At 43.2% G+C, this 21,286-nt stretch overlaps 1 protein-coding gene across 3 annotated transcripts in view; it reads right to left on the bottom strand.

The window, feature by feature from the left end:
• Positions 1-3,571: 3,571 nt before the first annotated feature.
• LOC138753979 (prominin-2-like) overlaps positions 3,572-21,286 on the bottom strand; it is a 95,289-nt gene continuing 77,574 nt past the window's right edge. For 2 of the 3 annotated variants that reach the window (XM_069917648.1, XM_069917646.1), the window contains 3 exons: positions 9,517-9,626; positions 8,672-8,737; positions 5,668-5,764 (listed from right to left, as the gene is read on the bottom strand). In XM_069917648.1, coding sequence (XP_069773749.1) covers positions 5,704-5,764; positions 8,672-8,737; positions 9,517-9,626 — 237 coding nt within the window. In that variant the 3' untranslated portion in view covers positions 5,668-5,703. Of the gene's footprint in view, positions 5,544-5,667; positions 5,765-8,671; positions 8,738-9,516; positions 9,627-21,286 lie in introns of those variants that run through there. The other variant, XM_069917647.1, reaches the window with a different exon arrangement.

Below are 21,286 nucleotides of genomic sequence, written 5' to 3'. Positions count from 1 at the left end.
CCACAATTGACATTATAACCTTGCTCTTGTACGCTACCAATTAGACTCTGTTGATTGAGAAGTTGGCCACTTGAGACTGAGAGGGAAGGTTGGCATCTACACACCCAGAGGGCTGCATTCATTGCCTGGGGTTGGATTCTACAAGAATCCAGGGATATGGATGGAGGGGGAAGAGCAGCAGGGATTCTATTTGTGGCAGTCTCTTCCTGGTGTTTGGGTGGCTTCTAATCCTTTCACCTCTCCTCACCTTGCCTGGCCCCTCAGCTCTCAGATTTCAAAATGCTTCGACGGTCTGGTGAAGGAACACATCAAAGTACACCTCCCAGAGTTGCTGGGCCCATTTTCAATTTTCCAAAAGAATAAATTGTTCCACTGATGATGCTACAGCCTCGTCCCTCCACTCTGCCATGACCCACCTGGAGAACGATGGCTCAAATGCCAGGCTGCTGCTTCTCAACTTCAGCTCGGCGTTTAATACAATAATTCCCCAGAGGCTGGTGGAGATGCCATCCTCTCTGGGACTCAACACCCCCTCTCTGTAACTGGACCCTGGACTTCCTAACAGAAAGACCACAATCTATCCTGGTCAGTAGCCGAAGGTAGAGCACTGACACGCTGAGCACCGGTACACCTCAGAGCGGAGTACTCAGCCCGCTCCTGTTCATGCTACTAACCCACGACTGCATCGCCAGATCCAGCTCTAATAGAGTCATCAAGTTTGCAGGTGACACAACAGTCGTCGGCCTCGTCAGTAACAATGATGAGTCGCTCTACAGAGAAGAGGTGGATAATCTCGTGAATTGTTGCGAGAGGAACAACCTGAGATGATTGTGGACGTCAGCAGGACCAGGAACAACTAAGTTCCTTGGAGTTCACTGAACTAGTGACCTGTCATGGACACGCACTAGCGACTGCACTTCTTGAGAAAACTGAAGTGGGCAAGGCTATTGGACACTGTCATGCCAACTTCCTACAGGAACTCGATTGAGAGCGTATCACAATGCGGTACAGTGGCTACAGAAAAATAGATTGGAGGTCAATTCACAAGACAGTAAGAGTGGCAGAGAGGATCACAGGAGTATAAACTTTACCGTGGGAAAGTCGTAGAGGGGGAGAGAGAGAGAGAGAGTGAGAGAGAGAGAGAGAGAGGAAATAAATAGCAATAGTGGACAACTTAAACAGCGTGGGAAAATTGGTAGTGCTATAGTGCACAATTTATATAGTGTGAAAAAAGCAATAGCGGACCTGATTTCTTAGAATGCTGTGCAGCAGAGAAACCCTTCTATGAATGCGCCATGTTTGCAACTGGCATATGCCCTTTCTCTACTGCATTGAATTCTGGGAGGGTAGATCTGCCATTGCTATTTCCCTCGATATTTACAAATTGTACGCGATAGTGTTACCAACTTTCCCACCCTTTTTAAATTGTACGCAATACTGCTACCAACTTTCCCACCCTGTTTAAATTGTACGCAATACTGCTACCAACTTTCCCACCCTGTTTAAATTGTACGCGATACTGCTACCAACTTTCACAACCTGTTTAAATTGTACGCGATACTGCTACCAACTTTCCCACCCTGTTTAAATTGTACGCGATACTGCTACCAACTTTCCCACCCTGTTTAAATTGTACGCGATACTGCTACCAACTTTCCCACCCTGTTTAAATTGTACGCGATACTGCTACCAACTTTCCCACCCTGTTTAAATTGTACGCGATACTGCTACCAACTTTCCCACCCTGTTTAAATTGTACGCGATACTGCTACCAACTTTCCCACCCTGTTTAAATTGTACGCGATACTGCTACCAACTTTCCCACCCTGTTTAAATTGTACGCGATACTGCTACCAACTTTCCCACCCTGTTTAAATTGTACGCGATACTGCTACCAACTTTCCCACCCTGTTTAAATTGTACGCGATACTGCTACCAACTTTCCCACCCTGTTTAAATTGTACGCGATACTGCTACCAACTTTCCCACCCTGTTTAAATTGTACGCGATACTGCTACCAACTTTCCCACCCTGTTTAAATTGTACGCGATACTGCTACCAACTTTCCCACCCTGTTTAAATTGTACGCGATACTGCTACCAACTTTCCCACCCTGTTTAAATTGTACGCGATACTGCTACCAACTTTCCCACCCTGTTTAAATTGTACGCGATACTGCTACCAACATTCCCACCCTGTTTAAATTGTACGCGATACTGCTACCAACTTTCCCACCCTGTTTAAATTGTACGCGATACTGCTACGAACTTTCCCACCCTGTTTAAATTGTACGCGATACTGCTACCAACTTTCCCACCCTGTTTAAATTGTACACGATACTGCTACCAACTTTCCCACCCTGTTTAAATTGTACGCGATACTGCTACCAACTTTCCCACCGTTTAAATTGTACGCGATACTGCTACCAATTTTCCCACCCTGTTTAAATTGTACGCGATACTGCTACCAACTTTCCCACCCTGTTTAAATTGTACGCGATACTGCTACCAACTTTCCCACCCTGTTTAAATTGTACGCGATACTGCTACCAACTTTCCCACCCTATTTAAATTGTACGCGATACTGCTACCAACTTTCCCACCCTGTTTAAATTGTACGCGATACTGCTACCAACTTTCCCACCCTGTTTAAATTGTACGCGATACTGCTACAAACTTTCCCACCCTGTTTAAATTGTCCACTATTACTATTTGTTGCTTTCTCTTTTCCATGGTCCCTTATAAAGGTGAATATAGGTCAGCACAACTACAGGAGCTGAAGGGCTCATACTGCGTTGTACATAAAGCTTAATTATGTTATAATTAGGCATGATTAATTTTGTTCAAATATAAGATCATAATACATTGATCAGGATTTAGGGAAGGTCCACTATCGCTCAATGAGTCATGATGTCACCAGTAGAAGGTAGGACTGTCCTAACCCCAGGGATGTCTTCTTACAAGTGTGGATGCATGGAGAGTCCCAGTTAGGAGCGGTCAAGTGTGAAAAGCCAAATCCCCATTCCTATCCCAGGACTCTGAATGGCCAATTTAGTGGGATGCAAGTGTGAAAGGGGTCTATCTTTATCTTTGCTGTGAAAAGTTCACTGGATTCTCCAGCATTGTTTTTACTTCCACCACGATTTCTGCAGAATCATTGTGGTATCTTCCTCTATCCCTGAATTCTCTCCTCCGTGTTTGTGGTGTGGTCCCAGGGTGAACCGCCATTCCCCGTTCGCGAACAATGAAATAGTTCCGAGGAGAGAGAAGGAGCTGGAGGATAGGATGGGAATGATGGGAGATCCAGTGCCCTGTCAGAGAGACTGGCATACGCAGGTTGGAATGGAATGTTCCAGCAGGGATTATAGGAAATTGAGTGGTCAATAGAGTGGACTCAAGTGCGAACAAATCCCAGCCAGTCAGGAAAAAATTCCGAAGAATGGTTCCCAAACAAACACTTCCAGGAAATGGCATTCCGTAAATCACGTCTATACCCGCTGGCAATGCCGGTTCATAGAACTGTGTGTCTAGTAACACCTACAGGTAGAAGACAGGTAAACAGAACAGAAAAATCAGCCAAGCTTCTTTTATTGATGGCAATCAATTTCCAGCTAACAACAGTATCCAAACTTAGGAGTAGGGCAGTAAATCCCAAATCGCATTGGCAAAGCTGGGCTGTGACAAGAACCCAGTAACCTGAGAGAAATTTACGTGGAACTAACACAGTAATCCCCAAACAGCCGTGGGATTCCCCAGTGTTGCTTGACAGTGATGGAATTTTACAAATATCAATGGCATCCTGGAAATGGGGAAGAGGTTCCCAAATTTCAGCAGGGATCTTCAGGAACCTGACAGATGTTCCCATGAACTAACAGGAACGTGGCAGTGGGACACGAGGTATTTGGCAACAGTTCTGATCGAGCGATGGGAACCGGACATAGTGAGAGCAGTGCATGGACTTCACTGGGAATCACAAGACAGAAATTTCCAAGTCTCGATGGGATTCCTAGGACTTTCAGAGCAAATCCCAAATTTTAAGGAGGGGCCAACAAGTAAAGCCTTTGTTTAAACCATGTACCGTGATACAAGCTGAATCAAAGCTGTGCTTTGTTTCTCTGTGGGGAGAAGATGGAGGGGTGACGTGATGGAAATGTCCAAAATTATGAGGGATCTTTATTGAGTGGGTGGTGAGAATCTTAAATTTTGAACATTTTAATTACAGCACAGTAGAAGCTGATTTCGGCCATTTAAACCCATGCTGCCCAATTGCACACAAAATTAACCTACAATCCCCGCACGTTTTAAAGGGCGGGAGGAAATCAGAGCCGCAGGAGGAAACCCCACGCGGACACGGGGAGAACGTACAAACTCCTTACGCACAGCGCCAGATTCGAACCCTGGCCTCTGGCGCTGCAATAGTGTTGCACTAACTGTAAAATCTTTTCTCCCTTGGTGAGGTGAATAAAACGAGGGGGGCACAGATCCAAGGTGAGAGGTAGGAGGTGTAGAGGGGTTAGCTTTTTCCCCTAGACCCGGAGGGTGATCAGAATCTGGGTCGGAATAGGCCTTTTTATGGTGCAGCGCATCTTTAAAGCTGGCACGACAAATAAAAAGGGTGGATTTACCTTTTTATGGGGAAGACCTTCAAGGCCTATCCAGTGTTGCCTTCATAGAGCAATGTCTGGAGCCATCTTCCGGAGCTGAGGGAGATGGGGCAAATGGTGCTGTAGTACCACCCATCAGCGTGATGTCATCCATACACGCCAGTGAGTGAAAAATTAATAGAGGCATTCCCACCCACCCGAAAGAACAAAAGGCTTTAGCCATCACTAACATGAACAGAGTAATGATGTATTTCATGTGAATAATAACGCAATGAGTGCTTTAAAATTCGCGTTCCTGTGTTGTGGGCTGATGGCATCATCGCAACGGTTTCAGCCCGCTCCTTTTTCAGCAGCATTGCCTTTAAGGGGGAGGTGGAGAGAGTCACTCCACCTCTAAGCGTACGCCCCCCTCCCCCAGACGGATCAGAATTTGCCTGGTGAATCCACCCTCCGAGCTTTCAAGAAGGTAAGAGAAGAGATGGAAAGGTGGAGGATATCCCCCTTTGCACTTGCTTCTTTACCCCCACTATAAAAAGGCCTTTTTGCCCTGAGGGGGTGATGGAGCAAGCAACTCTCAAGTCAGCAAAGTATCTGAATGAGTCTTGTATCACCAAGGCACTGAACGTGTGGATAAATGGGACTTGTGGAGGGGGTTCCATGGACATAGAGGAACAAAGTGCCTGTTTCTGAGCTGTTTGACTATGATGCTAAGGAGGTATTTGTACCCACATATCAATGCTCCCTAGACAAGGAGATTCCATATGTGCTAGGACATCATACGTGGTTAGTTTGAGACAGAGGCAGTAAACCGGCTTGGAAACAGTAGAGAAAGCACATTCACAAATGAATCTCTGGCGGGAGGGCAGTGCATCATTGGTGAAAGGTTAGTGCTCAGATTCCGGCGAAGAGTCAATGAGCTGGAGCAGTCGACACCCTGGGGCTGCATTTAGAGAAAGGGGACAGAGAGTGAAATGAGGCCCGTCGCATCCACACCAACGTGCAAGCATATACCATCCGGTGCTCATCCAAATTCATTCCCCCCCCCCCCCCCACCCCCCCTGGAAATTGGCCCTTCAGTCCATCATGTCTGTGCTGAACTATTATTCTGCCTGGTCCCACTGACCTGCACCTGGTCCAGATTGTGCAGAGGATGCGGAGAGTCTGCAGAGAGATATAGATAGGTTAAGTGAGTGGGCAAGGGTCTGGCAGATGGAGGGCAATGTTGGCAAATGTGAGGTTATCTGCTTTGGAAGGATTAATGGAAAATCAGATTATTGCTTGAATGACAAGTGATTGCAGCACGTGGCCATGCAGAAGGACTTGGGAGAACTTGTGCATGAATCGCAGTAGGTTGGTTTGCAGGTGCAGTGGGCTATCGAGAAGGCAAATGGAACGTTGGCCTTCATTGCCAGAGGGATGGAATTTAGGAGCAAGGAGGTTCTACTGCAACTGTATGAGGTCCTGGTGAGGCCACATCTGGGGCACTGCATGCAATTCTGGTCTCCTTTCTTGAGGAAGGACGCACTAGCTTTGGAGGCGGTGCAGAGGGGGTTCACCAGGTCGATACCAGGGATGAAGGGTTAGCCTATGAGGAGAGATTGGAACTGTACTTGGTACAATTTAAAAAAAAGAATGAGAGATGATCTTACAGAATGTATAAAATTGTGAAAGGAATAGATAACATACAGATGGGGTTTTTCCACTGGTAGGCAAGATGAAAACGAGGGGACATAGTCCAAGATTCAGGGTAGTATATTTAGGATGGAGATGAGGAGGAGCTGCTTTTCCCCAATGGATGACAAATCTATGGAATTCTCTGCCCATTTACTGAGGCGACATCTGTAAATATATTTAAGACAAGGTTGGAGAGATTTTTACATAGTAGGGGAATTAAGGGATATGGGCAGAAGGCAGATCGGTGGAGATGAGCTGATCATTCAAATCAGCCGTGATCTCATTGAATGGTGGAGCAGGCTCAACGGGCCGGATGGCCAACTCCAGCTCCTATCTTACAGTACCTTTCCCATCCACGTACCTGTCCAATTCTTTTTTTTAAATGTGAAAATTGAGCCCGAGTTCAGCGCCTCAGCTGGCAGATCATTCCACACTCCCTCCACTCTCTGTGTGAAGACGTTTCCCAGCCTCCTTCCATTCACTCTGTCTATCCCCCTAATTTTGTATATCTCTATCGACATTCCCATCGATGATCCCTTGAATCTATTCCTCACACAGGCATTAGGGCCAATTCACGGTGGTCAATTAGTACATTTTTGGCATGTCAGCGGAAGCCAGAGCAGCTGAGAGAAACTGTTTCAGCCACGGAGAATGTGCAAACTGCACATAGACAGAGCCCGAGGCTAGGATTGAAACTGGCGCTTTGTCACCGTGAGACAGCGGCACCACCTGCTGCTTTGCTGTGAAATACTTCATAGGTACAGACTGACTCCACATTTGACACCATTACATTCTGCCAGGCCTCACAGTGGAATTTTCTTCTTTCTCTATCCTTAGAGAAAGGCTATTATGCCCATTAATGGTGGAATAAGCTGTGTGGAAGCAATTAGAATCAGGTTGCTTAATATTCTTCGCACTAAATTAAGTTTGCGTTACACTGGGCTAGGAGTTTGCTACCCAGAGTACAGTCTGCCTTCTCTGGCCATCCCAAAAGCCCAACCAGAATCTGCAGACACAGTTTTGAAGATGTGACAGTCACTTTCTCCTTGTCTGTTCACTGGGCATTTGACAGCAATGGTCACAAAACAGGAAGGTGAAGCAGCAGGAAGTGGACAGTAAGAGGGAGGAAGTGGACAGTAAGAGGGAGGAAGTGGATGGGAAAGAGGGAGGAAGTGGATGGGAAAGAGGGAGGAAGTGGATGGGAAAGAGGGAGGAAGTGGATGGGAAAGAGGGAGGAAGTGGATGGGAAAGAGGGAGGAAGTGGATGGGAAAGAGGGAGGAAGTGGATGGGCAAGTGGGAGGAAGTGGATGGGCAAGAGGGAGGAAGTGGATGGGAAAGAGAAGTGAGTGGACGGGCAAGAGGGAGGAAGTGGATGGGAAAGAGAAGTGAGTGGATGGGAAAGAGGGAGGAAGTGGATGGGAAAGAGGGAGGAAGTGGATGGGAAAGAGGGAGGAAGTGGATGGGAAAGAGGGAGGAAGTGGATGGGAAAGAGGGAGGAAGTGGATGGGAAAGAGGAAGTGGATGGGAACGAGGGAGGAAGTGGATGGGAACGAGGGAGGAAGTGGATGGGAACGAGGGAGGAAGTGGATGGGAACGAGGGAGGAAATGGATGGGAACGAGGGAGGAAGTGGATGGGAACGAGAGAGGAAGTGGATGGGAACGAGGGAGGAAGTGGATGGGAATGAGTTTATGGGCAAGAGGGAGGAAGTGGACGGGCAAGAGGGAGGGAGTGGATGGGCAAGAGGGAGGGAGTGGACGGGCAAGAGGGAGGGAGTGGACGGGCAAGAGGGAGGGAGTGGACGGGCAAGAGGGAGGGAGTGGACGGGCAAGAGGGAGGGAGTGGACGGGCAAGAGGGAGGGAGTGGACGGGCAAGAGGGAGGGAGTGGACGGGCAAGAGGGAGGGAGTGGACGGGCAAGAGGGAGGGAGTGGACGGGCAAGAGGGAGGGAGTGGACGGGCAAGAGGGAGGGAGTGGACGGGCAAGAGGGAGGGAGTGGACGGGCAAGAGGGAGGGAGTGGACGGGCAAGAGGGAGGGAGTGGACGGGCAAGAGGGAGGGAGTGGACGGGCAAGAGGGAGGGAGTGGACGGGCAAGAGGGAGGGAGTGGACGGGCAAGAGGGAGGGAGTGGACGGGCAAGAGGGAGGGAGTGGACGGGCAAGAGGGAGGGAGTGTACGAGCAAGAGAGAGGAAGTGAACAGGCAAGAGGGAGGGAGTGGATGGGAAAAATGAAATGATCAGGTAAGAGATGGATAATGGAAGAGCAAAGTGGAGAACATGGCTGTACTTCACTGCCCCAACATTGGTTAGCAACAGAGCCAATGCTCTGGATGAACCTCACTACCTTACTCCACAGACAGAGGTCACAATATAAGACAGAATGAATTGTACTTACGGTGGGGAAGTATATGTACTTTCAACTCGAGGAAATTTAAATTGCATCATTTCTGAAAGCTCAGGACTGTAAACAGAGAAAAAAAAGCACAATAAGTACTTTTTTGACATTCTGATTATTACAATGCGGCTCTTGTTAGGTTCATAAAAATGTCTTATCATCAAATGAGAAGAGGAGAGAAGAAATGATGGCAAAGGCAATAGATGGCGTTTGGAGCTGCAGGAGCTAGGAAGGGCGGGTGGCCAGGATGTCAGGAATTCAGGTAGGTGAGTGGTTGGGGAGTCCGAAGCATGGATGGGTGGGCAGTTGGGGTGTCAGAAGCTCGGATGGGCAGGTGGTTGGGGTGTTGGAAGCTCAGATGGGCAGGTGGCTGGAGCATCGAAAGCTCAGATGGGCAGGTGGTTGGGGCATCAGCAGCTTGATGGGCTAGCGGTTGGGGTGTTGGAAGCTCGGATGGGCAGGCGGTTGGGGTGTTGGAAGCTGGGATGGACAGGTCGTTGGGGTGTCGGAAACTCAGATGGGCTGGCGGTTGGGGTGTCGGAAGCTGGTTGGGCGGGTGGTTGGGGCGTCGGGAGCTCAGATGGGAGAGTGGACAGGATTTTGAATAGGTGGGCAGCCTGGATCACACTAACACTCTACTAATTCAGAAGCCCGCATATTTCTGTGAGCCGCACATTCATGTCAAAGAGCCATGGTTTGGCCGCCCCTGTATTATTGTGTGACAAAAAAATGGAACCTTGAACCTTAAAGGCAAGGGAGCATGGTTTAAAAACTGCACCAGCCTAGCTGAAAGATGGGGAGGGGACCTTCCGCGAGGCACTGCTCCAAACTATGATTGGGTTTACCTGTTGGCTGCATCCTTGATCGATCGGTAGTGCTTTGCGGTCTTCACTGCGAAGATGATGCTGGGGATGAGGAAGAGAGTGCACCATCCCAGGCAGAACCAGAAGGCGTTCTGTGGACGCAGGCGAAATTACATCAGGGAACCCGTTCCCTTCAACCAGCCTATTGGCTGTATTCATTTTGCAGGTTAATTACAATTATTCCAACCAAGTTGTTTCTCTAATTCTTTCATTTTAATTTAGACATACAGCATGGCAAAGGCCTGTTCGTGCTGCCCAATTACACTCAAATAACCTATAACCCCCCCCCCCCTATATATATTTTTGATTAGAGGGAGGAAACCAGAGCCCCTGGAGTAAACCCACGCAGACATAGGGAGAACGTACAAACTCCATACAGACATAGCCAGATTCAAACCCAGGTTGCTGGCGCTAACCCTAACCCTATTCTTAGATCCCATGGACTAATTTTTTTTGGCGGGAGCCTGTCTATATTTTGTTCATACTATTTTGTACAGATAGGGGATTCTGTGGACACAGCAAGGAGAACCAGATGGTGGTTTGCCTCCCTGGTGCCAGGGTTCGGGATATTGCTGCTCGTGTCCCGGATATCCTAAAGTGGGAGGGACAGGAGCCAGAGGTCGTGGTACATGTAAGTACCAATGACATAGGGAGGAATAGAGAAGAGGTCCTAAAAAGTGAGTACAGGCAGTTAGGTAGGGAGTTAAAAAGAAGGAGCGTAAAGGGGGTAATCTCTGGATTACTCCCTGTGCCACATGACAGTGAGAATAGAAATAGAATGAGGTGGAGGATTAACACGTGGCTGAAGGGGTGGAGTAAGGGGCAGGGTTTCAAGTTTCTGGATCACTGGGACCTTTTTTGGGGAAGATGTGACCTGCACAGTAAGGACGGGTTACACTTAAATCCCAGGGGCACCAGAATCCTGGCAGGGGTATTTGCTAGGGCTACTCAGGATCCTTTAAACTAGAATGGTTGGGGGGAGGGAGCAAAATAGTACAGAGCAGTAAGGAGAAGGTTAGAATGCAAACAAAGAAAGTTTGTAGTAAGTATTTGAATATGGATGGGAAGGTGATAGAGAAAGGAAATGCTCTGGAAGAAGGTGAAGGGCAATTGGCAGGAAAAGGAAATAATGTTGTTATTAAAGATGAGGGAAAACAGGGATTAAGAATTGGGAAATCTCTGAAATTCATATATTTTAATGCCAGGAGTATTGTAAAAAGGGTGGATGAGCTGAAGGTGTGGATTGAAACTTGGAAGTATGATGTGGTAGCGATTAGTGAGACATGGTTGCAGGAGGGATGTGATTGGCAGCTGAATATCCCTGGGTTTCATTGATTTAGGTGTGATAGAGTCGGAGGGGCAAGAGGAGGTGGGGTTGCATTGCTTGTCAGGGAGAATATTACAGCGGTGCCTAGGCAGGATAGATTAGAGGGCTTGTCCACGGAGGCTATTTGGGTGGAACTGAGGAGTGGGAAAGGAGAGGTTACACTTGTAGGGGTGTATTATAGACCACCAGGAGGGGACCGAGACCTAGAGGAGCAAATCTGTAGGGAGATAGTGGATATTTGTGATAAGCACAGGGTTGTAATTATGGGAGATTTTAATTTTCCACATATAGATTGGGAAACACATTCTGTGAAAGGGCTGGATGGGTTAGAGTTTGTGAAATGTGTGCAAGATAGTTTTTTACAACAATATGTAGAGGTGCCGACCAGAGAAGGAGCAGTGTTAGATCTACTGTTGGCAAATGGGATGGGTCAAGTGACGGAGGTTAGTGTTGGCGAGCACTTCGGGTCCAGTGATCATAATGCCATCAGCTTCAATGTCATTATGGAAAGAGATAAGTCAGGGCCAAGGGTTGAGGTTTTTGATTGGGGAAAAGCTAGATTTGAGGAGATGCGAAAGGACTTACAGGGTGTGCATTGGGACAATTTGTTTTATAGGCAGGATGTAGTAGAGAGATGGAAGTCTTTCAAAGATCAGATTTTGAGAGTGCAAAAGCTTTATGTTCCTGTTAGGTTAAAAAGAGGGGCAAAAGGTTGGAGAGAGCCGTGGTTTTCAAGGAATATTGGAAACTTGGATCGAAGAAAAAGGGAGGCGTACATTAGGTATAAGAAGCATGGAATTAAGGAGATGTTTGAAAAATACATTGAATGTAAGAGGAATCTTAAGAGAGGAATTAGGAAAGCTAAAAGAAGGTACGAGGAGACTATAGCAAGCAGGGTGAAAATTAATCCAAAAGGGTTCTACAAATATGTTAATGGTAAAAGGAAAGCGAGAGACAAAATTGGTCCCTTAGAGAATCAGAGCAGAAAACTGTGTGTGGAGCCTAGAGAAATGGAGATATTGAACAGTTTCTTTTCTTCGGTATTCACCAAGGAGAAGGATATTGGGATATGTGAGATAAAAAAAGCAAATTGGGTAAATATGGAGAATATAGTGATTATGAAAGATGTAGTGTTAGGGCTTTTGAGGAATATAAAGGTGGATAAGTCTCCGGGACCAGACGGGATCTTCCCCAGGACATTGAGAGAAGTAAAGGAGGAAATAGCAGAGGCTCTGACGGTAATTTTCCAAATGTCATTAGAGATGGGGATAGTGCCGGAGGATTGGCGTATTGTGCATGTGCTTCCGTTATTTAAAAAGGGTTCAAGGAGGAAGCCTGGCAACTATAGGCCTGTAAGTTTGACGTCTGCGGTAGGTAAATTAATGGAGAAAGTTCTTAGAGATAGTACTTATAAATATCTGGATAGACAGGGTCTGATCAGGAGCACTCAACACGGATTTGTGGGCGGAAGGTCCTGTTTGACCAATTTGATTGAATTTTTTGAAGAGGTGACTAGGAATGTGGATGAGGGTAGCGCGGTGGATGTTGTCTATATGGACTTCAGTAAGGCCTTCGATAAGGTACCACATGGAAGGTTAGTTAGGAAGGTGCAGTCTTTAGGTATAAATTTTGAGATAGTCAAATGGATTGAACATTGGCTGAAAGGGAGAGGCTAGAGAGTGGTAGTGGATAATTGTCTGTCAGGTTGGGGGCCGGTGACCAGTGGTGTGCCTCAGGGATCTGTATTGGGCCTATTGTTGTTCGTTATATACATTAATGATCTAGATGATGGGGTGGTGAATTGGATTAGTAAATATGCAGACGATACTAAGATAGGCGGAATAGTGGATAATGAAGAAGGTTTTCAAGGATTGCAGAGGGATTTGGGCTGCTTAGAAAAGTGGGCTGAAAAATGGCAGATGGAATTTAATGCTGATAAGTGTGAGGTGCTTCATTTTGGTAAGAAGAATCAGAACAGGACATACGTAGTAAATAAGAGAGCATTGATGAATACAGAAGAGCAGAAAGATTTAGGAGTAACGGTACATCGTTCCCTGAAGGTAGAAACTCACGTGAATAGGGTGGTGAAGAAGGCTTTTAGTATGCTGGCCTTTATCAATCATTGCATGGAATATAAGAGTTGGGAAGTGATGTTGAGATTGTATAAGGCATTGGTGCGGCCTAATTTAGAGTTCTGTGTGCAGTTCTGGTCGCCTAATTATAAGAAAGATATAAACAGAGTTGAGAGAGTGCAGAGAAGATTTACTAGAATGTTACCTGGGTTTAAGCATCTAGAGTACAGGGAGAGATTGGGCAGATTAGGTCTTTATTCTTTGGAGCGTAGAAGGTTGAGAGGGGATTTGATAGAGGTATTTAAGATTATGAAAGGGATAGACAGAGTGGATGTGGATAGACTATTTCCGTTAAGAGTAGGAGAGATTGAAACAAGAGGACATAAGATAAGAGTTAAGGGACAGGGGGTGTGGCAAGATGGCGTAAGGATCAGATGTGCCTTCCAGTCCTCTCCTGACTCTATCTTATTGTTTTGTCTAGAAATGCCCGTTAAAATTCTTTAAAAGTTTAGATAATTTCATTGCTGTTAATTTAACTTATGATGGTACAATTGGTGGAAAAGAGCAAAACAAAAACGACAACAGATCATCAAAAAACTACATTTTCCAAAAGTTCAAGTTTTGGAGCCTACCTACAGGAAAGACACCGGGACTCAGCGTGAAATGGATCCCAGGAGAGAGGTACAGTGTTCGGATGTAGAGCTCTATGTTACATTGGTAGAGCCCCCTAAAGAGGGCGCCAAACAGCCTTTAGAACAAAGAGTTACTCAAAGGCATTTGTCAACTGTAGAGGTGGCGCTGCAAACTGCATCTCTTGAGATACAAGAACCTATATAACTTGATGTACTGGGAGAATTTAATACATTATGGACTGGGGAAAACCCCGGCCAGCGTCCTCCAGTCATTGCTGGAGAGGCTGTGGCTGGGATTTCCACACGCAGTCATACTACAAGGAAGGCAACCAGAATGAAGGAAGGAATAGAAGATCCTTTGGAGAAGAAGCAGGAATCTGTTGAACCAAAATCTCTTCCAATTGAAAAGATTTTTGTGAATCTTGAATCTAAATTATCTTATACAATGCAGGGATTATCCAAGATTATGACTGAACTTGGTACTAGGTTTAATACTTTGGTGAAAATACATTCTCAATAGATGGCTGAGTTTGGAGCTTTTAAGCTTGAAGTGAGAGATAAATTTAATTCGTGTGAAGAAGATATAGACGAAATACGGGATCAAGTTTTTGATGTGACCAAAATGGTCGAAGACTTACAAACTCAAAATAAAAATTTGGTGAAAAAGATTGATTATTTGGAAAACCAATCCAGACGGAACAATATAAAGATTATTGGTTTGCCGGAAGGTATGGAGGGACCAGACCCAAGAAAATTTTTTACTGAATGGATTCCGCAAGTGCTGGGTCAAGAACATTTCCCGGAAGGTATAATACTGGAACGTGCTCACAGAGCCTTGCGTAGAAGACCTATTTCAGGTCAAAGTCCAAGACCTGTTTTGGTTCGTTGCTTGAATTATTACGACAGAGAAATAATTTTACGAGTGGCTATTAGAAATGCACAACAGAGAAAATCACCCTTGATGATTCAAAATAATTGAGTTTTCTTCTATGCGGATTTGAGTCAAGAAGTTATGTTCCAACGACGGGAATTCAATCCTGCTAAAGAGTTGTTGTGGAAGAAAAGTTACAAGGCAACCTTTAGATATCCAGCTGTTTTGAAGGTTTTTCAAGATGGTTGCCAACCAAAGTTCTTTGATTCTCCAAAGGAAGCTATAGCATTTGCTCAAGAGCTGCCAATTACTCAGTTTCAACAGAGACATAGTCCGCCACGATCTCTAAGGAGACAAGAGATGGAAGAAAAGAGCTGTGCTCCAAGAAGGAATGGTTGTAATGGTGACTCGGCAGTTGGAGCTGATTAAAAGAAGAGTTGTCCTTTTTTTTTCTAATGTTCTTTTTTAAAAAAAGGGGATATTAAATAATGATGATGTTAGTTTAAGATGAAGTGAGAGTTGGGGGAGAGAACTGGATAGGCACTATTTCCTGAAAGTCATCTGCTACGTGTGAGTTATCTCACACCCATTTTTTTTTGGGAGTTGAATGATCTTCTGGGAGAAATAGTGGCGGTGGAGTCAATTGTATTATTTAAGAAAAGGTTGGACAGGTATATGGATGAGAAGAAGATGGAGGGTTATGGGCATTGTGCAGGGAGGTGGGACTAGAAAGGGGTGTTTGGTTCGGTACGGACTAGAAGGGCCTAATGGCCTGTTTCCGTGCTGTAATTGTTATGTTATGAGTTACCGCATTGCGCGGTTTAGACGGGAGGGGGTATTTTTAATCTCCTACCCATTTTTTTTCATTTTTTTTTGTATTATTAGATTAAAGAGTGAAGGGTTTTTTTTTGTTTAAATATTTAAAAAAAAGCATAAGAAAGTATTTGATTGTTTAAAAAATTAAAAATTGATGTGGTTTTTTTTTGTAAAGTTTATTGAGTAGATAAGAAATATCTGAAATTTAAATGTGAATGGGATGGATAAGTTTTTTTATATTTTTTCTTTAACTTTAAGGTGAAAGGAGTGGTAATTCTGGTGTATATTATTTTGCTATTTTAGTTATAGAACGAAGGGAATAAAGTTATAAATTGAATTGTACAATTCTTAATGAGGCTTGAATTTTGTTTGTGGTTTATGGTCCATTTGTTGAAGATATAGATTTCGTTGTAGATGTGTTTTTATTATTTGGATATCTGAATTTTAACGTAATGATTGGGGATATTTAAATGTGGTATTGGAGCTTTTATTGGATAACTATTCAAGAGTAAAAGGGAAAAATGGTGGAAGAGTACTAAAATTGAATTGTACAATACTTAATGAGGTTTGAATTTTGTTTTAAGATGGTGGTTTATGTGACTAATATGATGATAGATGTGAAGTTAGTTGATATTTGGTGAAGGTTTATCTCTATAGAGAAAGTTTTTTTTCATCTTTTTTTTCATGCTACAATTTTTTTTAAGAATTGATTATTGTTTAAGAATTTTTGATAGATAATGTTACTAACTTTAATTTTTTATATTCTTCTTCTTTGGCTTGGCTTCGCGGACGAAGATTTATGGAGGGGGTAAAAAGTCCACGTCAGCTGCAGGCTCGTTTGTGGCTGACAAGTCCGATGCGGGACAGGCAGACACGGTTGCAGCGGTTGCAGGGGAAAATTGGTTGGTTGGGGTTGGGTGTTGGGTTTTTCATATATGTTTCATCTTAACTTTTGTAAGTGGGTTTTTTTCTCACATATATTATTAACTTTATTAATTCTTCACTCTTTATTTTTGGGGGAAAGGGGGGGTTGGACTAATTTGAGTCGGGTTATTAATGTGTAATAATTATTGGAGAGGGTATAGTTTATTTAGATTACTGATATTGTATTGTAATTTTATTATTTTATTCTTAATTTTTTTTAATGTAATCCTATATGTTATTCATGTTATAAAATCTTAAATAAAGTTTTTTAAAAAAAAGAGTTAAGGGCAGAGGTTTAGAGGTAACATGAGGGGAAACTTCTTTACTCAGAGAGTGGTAGCGGTGTGGAACGAGCTTCTGGAAGAAATAGTGGCGGCAGAGTCAATTTTATTATTTAAGAAAGAGCTGGACAGGTATATGGATGAGAAGAAGGTGGAGGGTTATGGTCATTGTGCAGGTAGATGGGACTAGAGAGGAGTGTTTGGTTCGGTGCAGACTAGAAGGGCCTAATGGCCTGTTTCCGTACTGTAATTGTTATGTTATGCTATGTTATTTTTTTTGGGCGCCTGCCGACATTTTGCTCAGACCTTGATGAAGGGCTCAAGCCTGAAACTTTATCTTTGCTGCCTAGAGGACACTGTTTGACCTGCTGAGTTTTTCCAGCATCGGGTTTTTTTACTTCAATCCGGGTCTCCGCAGAATTTTGGATTTTACTCTTGAAAGACTCATCTCTCTATTTCTGAATTCAATTCCTCCGGCAACAGTTTCCTTCCTACTTGCTGAACTTGGTCAGTGAATTATATCTGTTTTCATGGTTATGGACCCAGTCCCACCTTCCACATAAACTGAGCCACCAGCATTCCCCTTGCTCCGTCCAACAGGAGGTAAATGTATTGAGCCATTACCCTTACATGGCTTCCAAGCAAAGGCAGTTTGAACCCTGAAACACAAGTTGAGGGTGTGGGGAGGATGAGGGAAGAGACCAGAAAGCCGCATCAGACATGCACTTACCGAGGAGTCACGTGATGGAGTAGTGGCCGGACGGTGAACTCCAGCCCGCTCCAGAAAAGTCGGGAAAAACAAGAGAAAATACAAAGGCACAGAAATACAAGTTAAAGAAAAGTGAGTATAAAGGTGGAAAGAAGATGGAGACAAAAGGAGAAAAATCAAAATCAACGGAAAGAAGAGAGGAAGAGAAGACAACGGAGGAAAAAGGTGAAGGCCTTACCTGTCCGAAGAGGCCCGCTGTGGAGAGAAGACCCCACTACCTCAGGTCGGTAGAAAGAGAACTACAACAATGGCTCACAGAGCCGAGTAAAAGTGCGCAACCGCGCATGCGCGACTCCTCGCGCATGCGCGATGCGCATACAAAAAAACACACCGACGGGAGGGGGGACCAGCTGGGGAGTCGATCTCCACAGCCGGCAACGACAGCTGCAGAACACCTGCAGCAAGAAGAGACCACAGAAGACAATAGAAACAAGAAAGAAGAGGAGGAAAGGGCAGCAAAGAAACAACAGATGGTCAACCCAGAGGAAGAAGAAGAGGAAGAGGAAGAGTACAGGGAAATAGAAGAAGAAAAGATAGGCAAGGTAAAGGAGGTACTTGCTCTTGTTAGAGGATACATGGAGTCATTTAAAGAATGGCAAACACAGGAATTCAATGATTTAAGAAGAAGAATAAACAACACAGAAAAGAAAATAAATAAAATGGATATGACCTTAACAGAAATGGGGAAAAAAATGGACAAGATGGAAGAACGGGCAATAGCAGCAGAAATGGAGGTAGAAGACTTAAAAAAGAAATTGGAGGAATCTAATAAAAAAACTAAAGAGACACAAGAATTACTAGCCCAAAAAATAGATATAATGGAAAATTATAACAGAAGAAATAACATAAAGATAGTGGGCCTTAAGGAAGATGTAGAAGGCAAGAATATGAGGGAGTTTATAAAAGAATGGATCCCTAAGGCCCTAGGATGTCCAGAACTACAGCAAGAAATGGAAATAGAAAGGGCACATAGAGCATTGGCCCCTAAACCACAACCACAACAAAAACCAAGATCTATTGTAGTAAAATTCCTAAGATATACTACAAGAGAAAAGGTACTGGAGAAGACAATGGAAAAAGTAAGAGAGGGCAACAAACCACTGGAGTATAAAGGGCAAAAAATCTTCATTTATCCAGATATAAGCTTTGAACTCCTAAAGAAGAGAAAAGAGTTCAATGCAGCAAAAGCGATTTTATGGAAGAAAGGATATAAATTTACACTGAAGCATCCTGCGGTATTGAAAATATTTATTCCAGGACAACAAAACAGACTATTCTCGGATCCAGAAGAAGCACGAAAATTTGCAGAACAATTACAAAAATAGACTGAGGGATGAAGACGGGTAATGAGAGCAAAAATTATCACGATTGATATGTATGTGGGTAAAGACAAAAATAGACTGAGGGATGAAGACGGGTAAGGAGGGTAAAAATGACCACGATTGATATGTATGCGGGTAAAGAGGTATAAGAGTGAATAGAGACAATGGGCATATGTGAAAGTATCTGTAATTAGAGGAAAACATAGAAAGTATAGACAAGAATTAATAAGGGAAGGTAATGGAATAGAGAGAATAAGGAGGGAACTAAAAGAGTGACCTTTGTGACATATAAAAAACGAAATCTTTTCTGGGGGGGGCTGGGTGGGGGGAAAAGAGCGGTCACTGCAAAATCAGTTGACGCTTGCGAGTGGATTCGCAAATCCAAATGGAGAGGGGAGATGTGGTTGTCCGACAAGGGATAAAGGGCAACTCAGGAGGGGAAGGGGAGATTGGGGATAAAGAAGATAGAAATAGGAGAATAAGGAAAATGTTGGATGTTGTAGGAATGTTGTCTGGTAAAGAGTTGAAAATAAGAAAACAGAAATGGAAAAGGAGGAAAGGTAATGATGGAAAAACGGAAAGAGAAGATAAACAAAATATAAAATGGCTACGCTGAACTATATGACTCTAAATATTAATGGAATACATAACCAAATTAAAAGGAAGAAACTACTAAATTTACTGAAAAAGGAAAAAATAGATATAGCATTTGTCCAAGAAACACATTTAACTGAATTGGAGCACAAGAAATTAAAGAGAGATTGGGTAGGACATGTAACAGCAGCATCGTATAATTCAAAAGCAAGAGGAGTGGCTATATTAATTAGCAAAAATGTGCCATTTAAAATAGAAGAGGAAATAATAGATCCAGCAGGGAGATATGTTATGATAAAATGTCAGATATATTCAGAGCTTTGGAATCTACTTAATATATATTCACCTAACGAAGAAGATCAAAAGTTTATGCAAGATATCTTTTTGAAGGTAGCTAATACGCAAGGGAACATACTAATAGGAGGGGATTTCAATCTGAATTTGGATCCAAATATGGATAAAACGGGGAAAAAAATTAACAGGAAGAACAAAGTAACCAAATTTATAATTAAATCAATGCAAGAAATGAAACTTGTGGACATATGGAGGAAACAAAACCCAAAAGAAAAGGAATACTCATACTACTCGACTAGACATAAAACATACTCAAGGATAGACCTATTCCTGTTATCAGCCCACATACAAGGGAGAGTTAGGAAAACGGAATATAAAGCTAGACTATTATCGGACCACTCACCCCTGTTATTGGCAATAGAGCTAGAAGACATCCCTCCAAGAATGTATAGATGGAGATTAAACCCCATGCTACTTAAAAGACAGGATTTTAGAGAATTTATTGAAAAACAATTAAAAATGTACTTTGAAGTAAATACGGAATCAGTGGAAGATAAGTTTATACTATGGGACGCAATGAAAGCATTCATTAGAGGGCAAATAATAAGTTATGCAACCAAGATGAAGAAGGACTATAATCAGGAAACAGAGCAGTTGGAAAGGGAAATAATAGACATAGAAAAAAAATTAGCAATAAAGGAAGATACAACCAAAAGAAGAGAATTGGCGGATAAAAAAATAAAATATGAAACATTACAAACATATAAGGTGGAGAAGAATATAATGAAGACAAAACAGAAATATTATGAACTAGGGGAAAAAACACACAAAATCCTAGCATGGCAGCTTAAGACAGAGCAAACTAAGAAAATGGTATTGGCAACAAGGAAAAAAGACAAACAAATTACATATAATCCAAAAGAAATTAAGGAAAACTTCAGAGAATTCTATGAACAATTATACCGAACCGAAAACGAAGGGAAAGAAGGGAAAATAGATGAATTTTTGACTAAAATTGAACTACCAAAACTACAAATAGAGGAACAAAATAAATTAACAGAACCATTTGGAACAGTAGAAATACAAGAGATAATAAAAAATTTACCAAATAATAAGACACCAGGAGAGGATGGACTCCCAATAGAATTCTACAAAACATTTAAAGACCTAATAATACCGCCCCTCCTGGATGTAATCAACCAGATTGATGAGACACAAAACTTACCAGATTCATGTAAAACAGCAATAATTACAGTGATACTAAAACAAGGGAAAGATCCACTCTCACCAGCGTCATATAGACCAATATCTTTGCTAAACACAGATTATAAGATAATAGCTAAACTATTAGCGAACAGATTAGCAGAACAGGTACCGAAAATGGTAAATTTAGACCAAACTGGATTTATCAAAAAAAGACGCACAACAGACAATATTTGTAAATTTATTAACTTAATTCATGCAGTAGAAGGAAATAAAGCACCGGCAGTAGCAGTTGCTTTAGACGCAGAGAAGGCCTTCGACAGAGTAGAATGGAATTACTTGTTCAAAGTATTGCAAAAATTCAGTTTACCGGAGAAGTATATTAATTGGATTAAAGCATTATATAAGGGACCGTTAGCGAAAGTGACAGTAAATGGACATGTATCAAAGCAATTTAACTTAAGCAGGTCAACGCGGCAGGGATGCCCACTATCACCATTATTGTTTGCGCTAGCTATAGAACCACTAGCAGAATCGATAAGAAGAGATAATAATATAAAAGGAATAAAAATAAAAGACAGGGAATATAAAATCAGTCTGTTTGCGGATGATGTGATAGTGTACTTAACAGAACCAGAACTATCAAT

The sequence above is a fragment of the Narcine bancroftii genome, chromosome 2, assembly GCF_036971445.1.
Source record: "Narcine bancroftii isolate sNarBan1 chromosome 2, sNarBan1.hap1, whole genome shotgun sequence".
Lineage (NCBI taxonomy): Eukaryota > Metazoa > Chordata > Chondrichthyes > Torpediniformes > Narcinidae > Narcine > Narcine bancroftii.
This window is presented reverse-complemented; position numbering and strand designations above follow the sequence as displayed.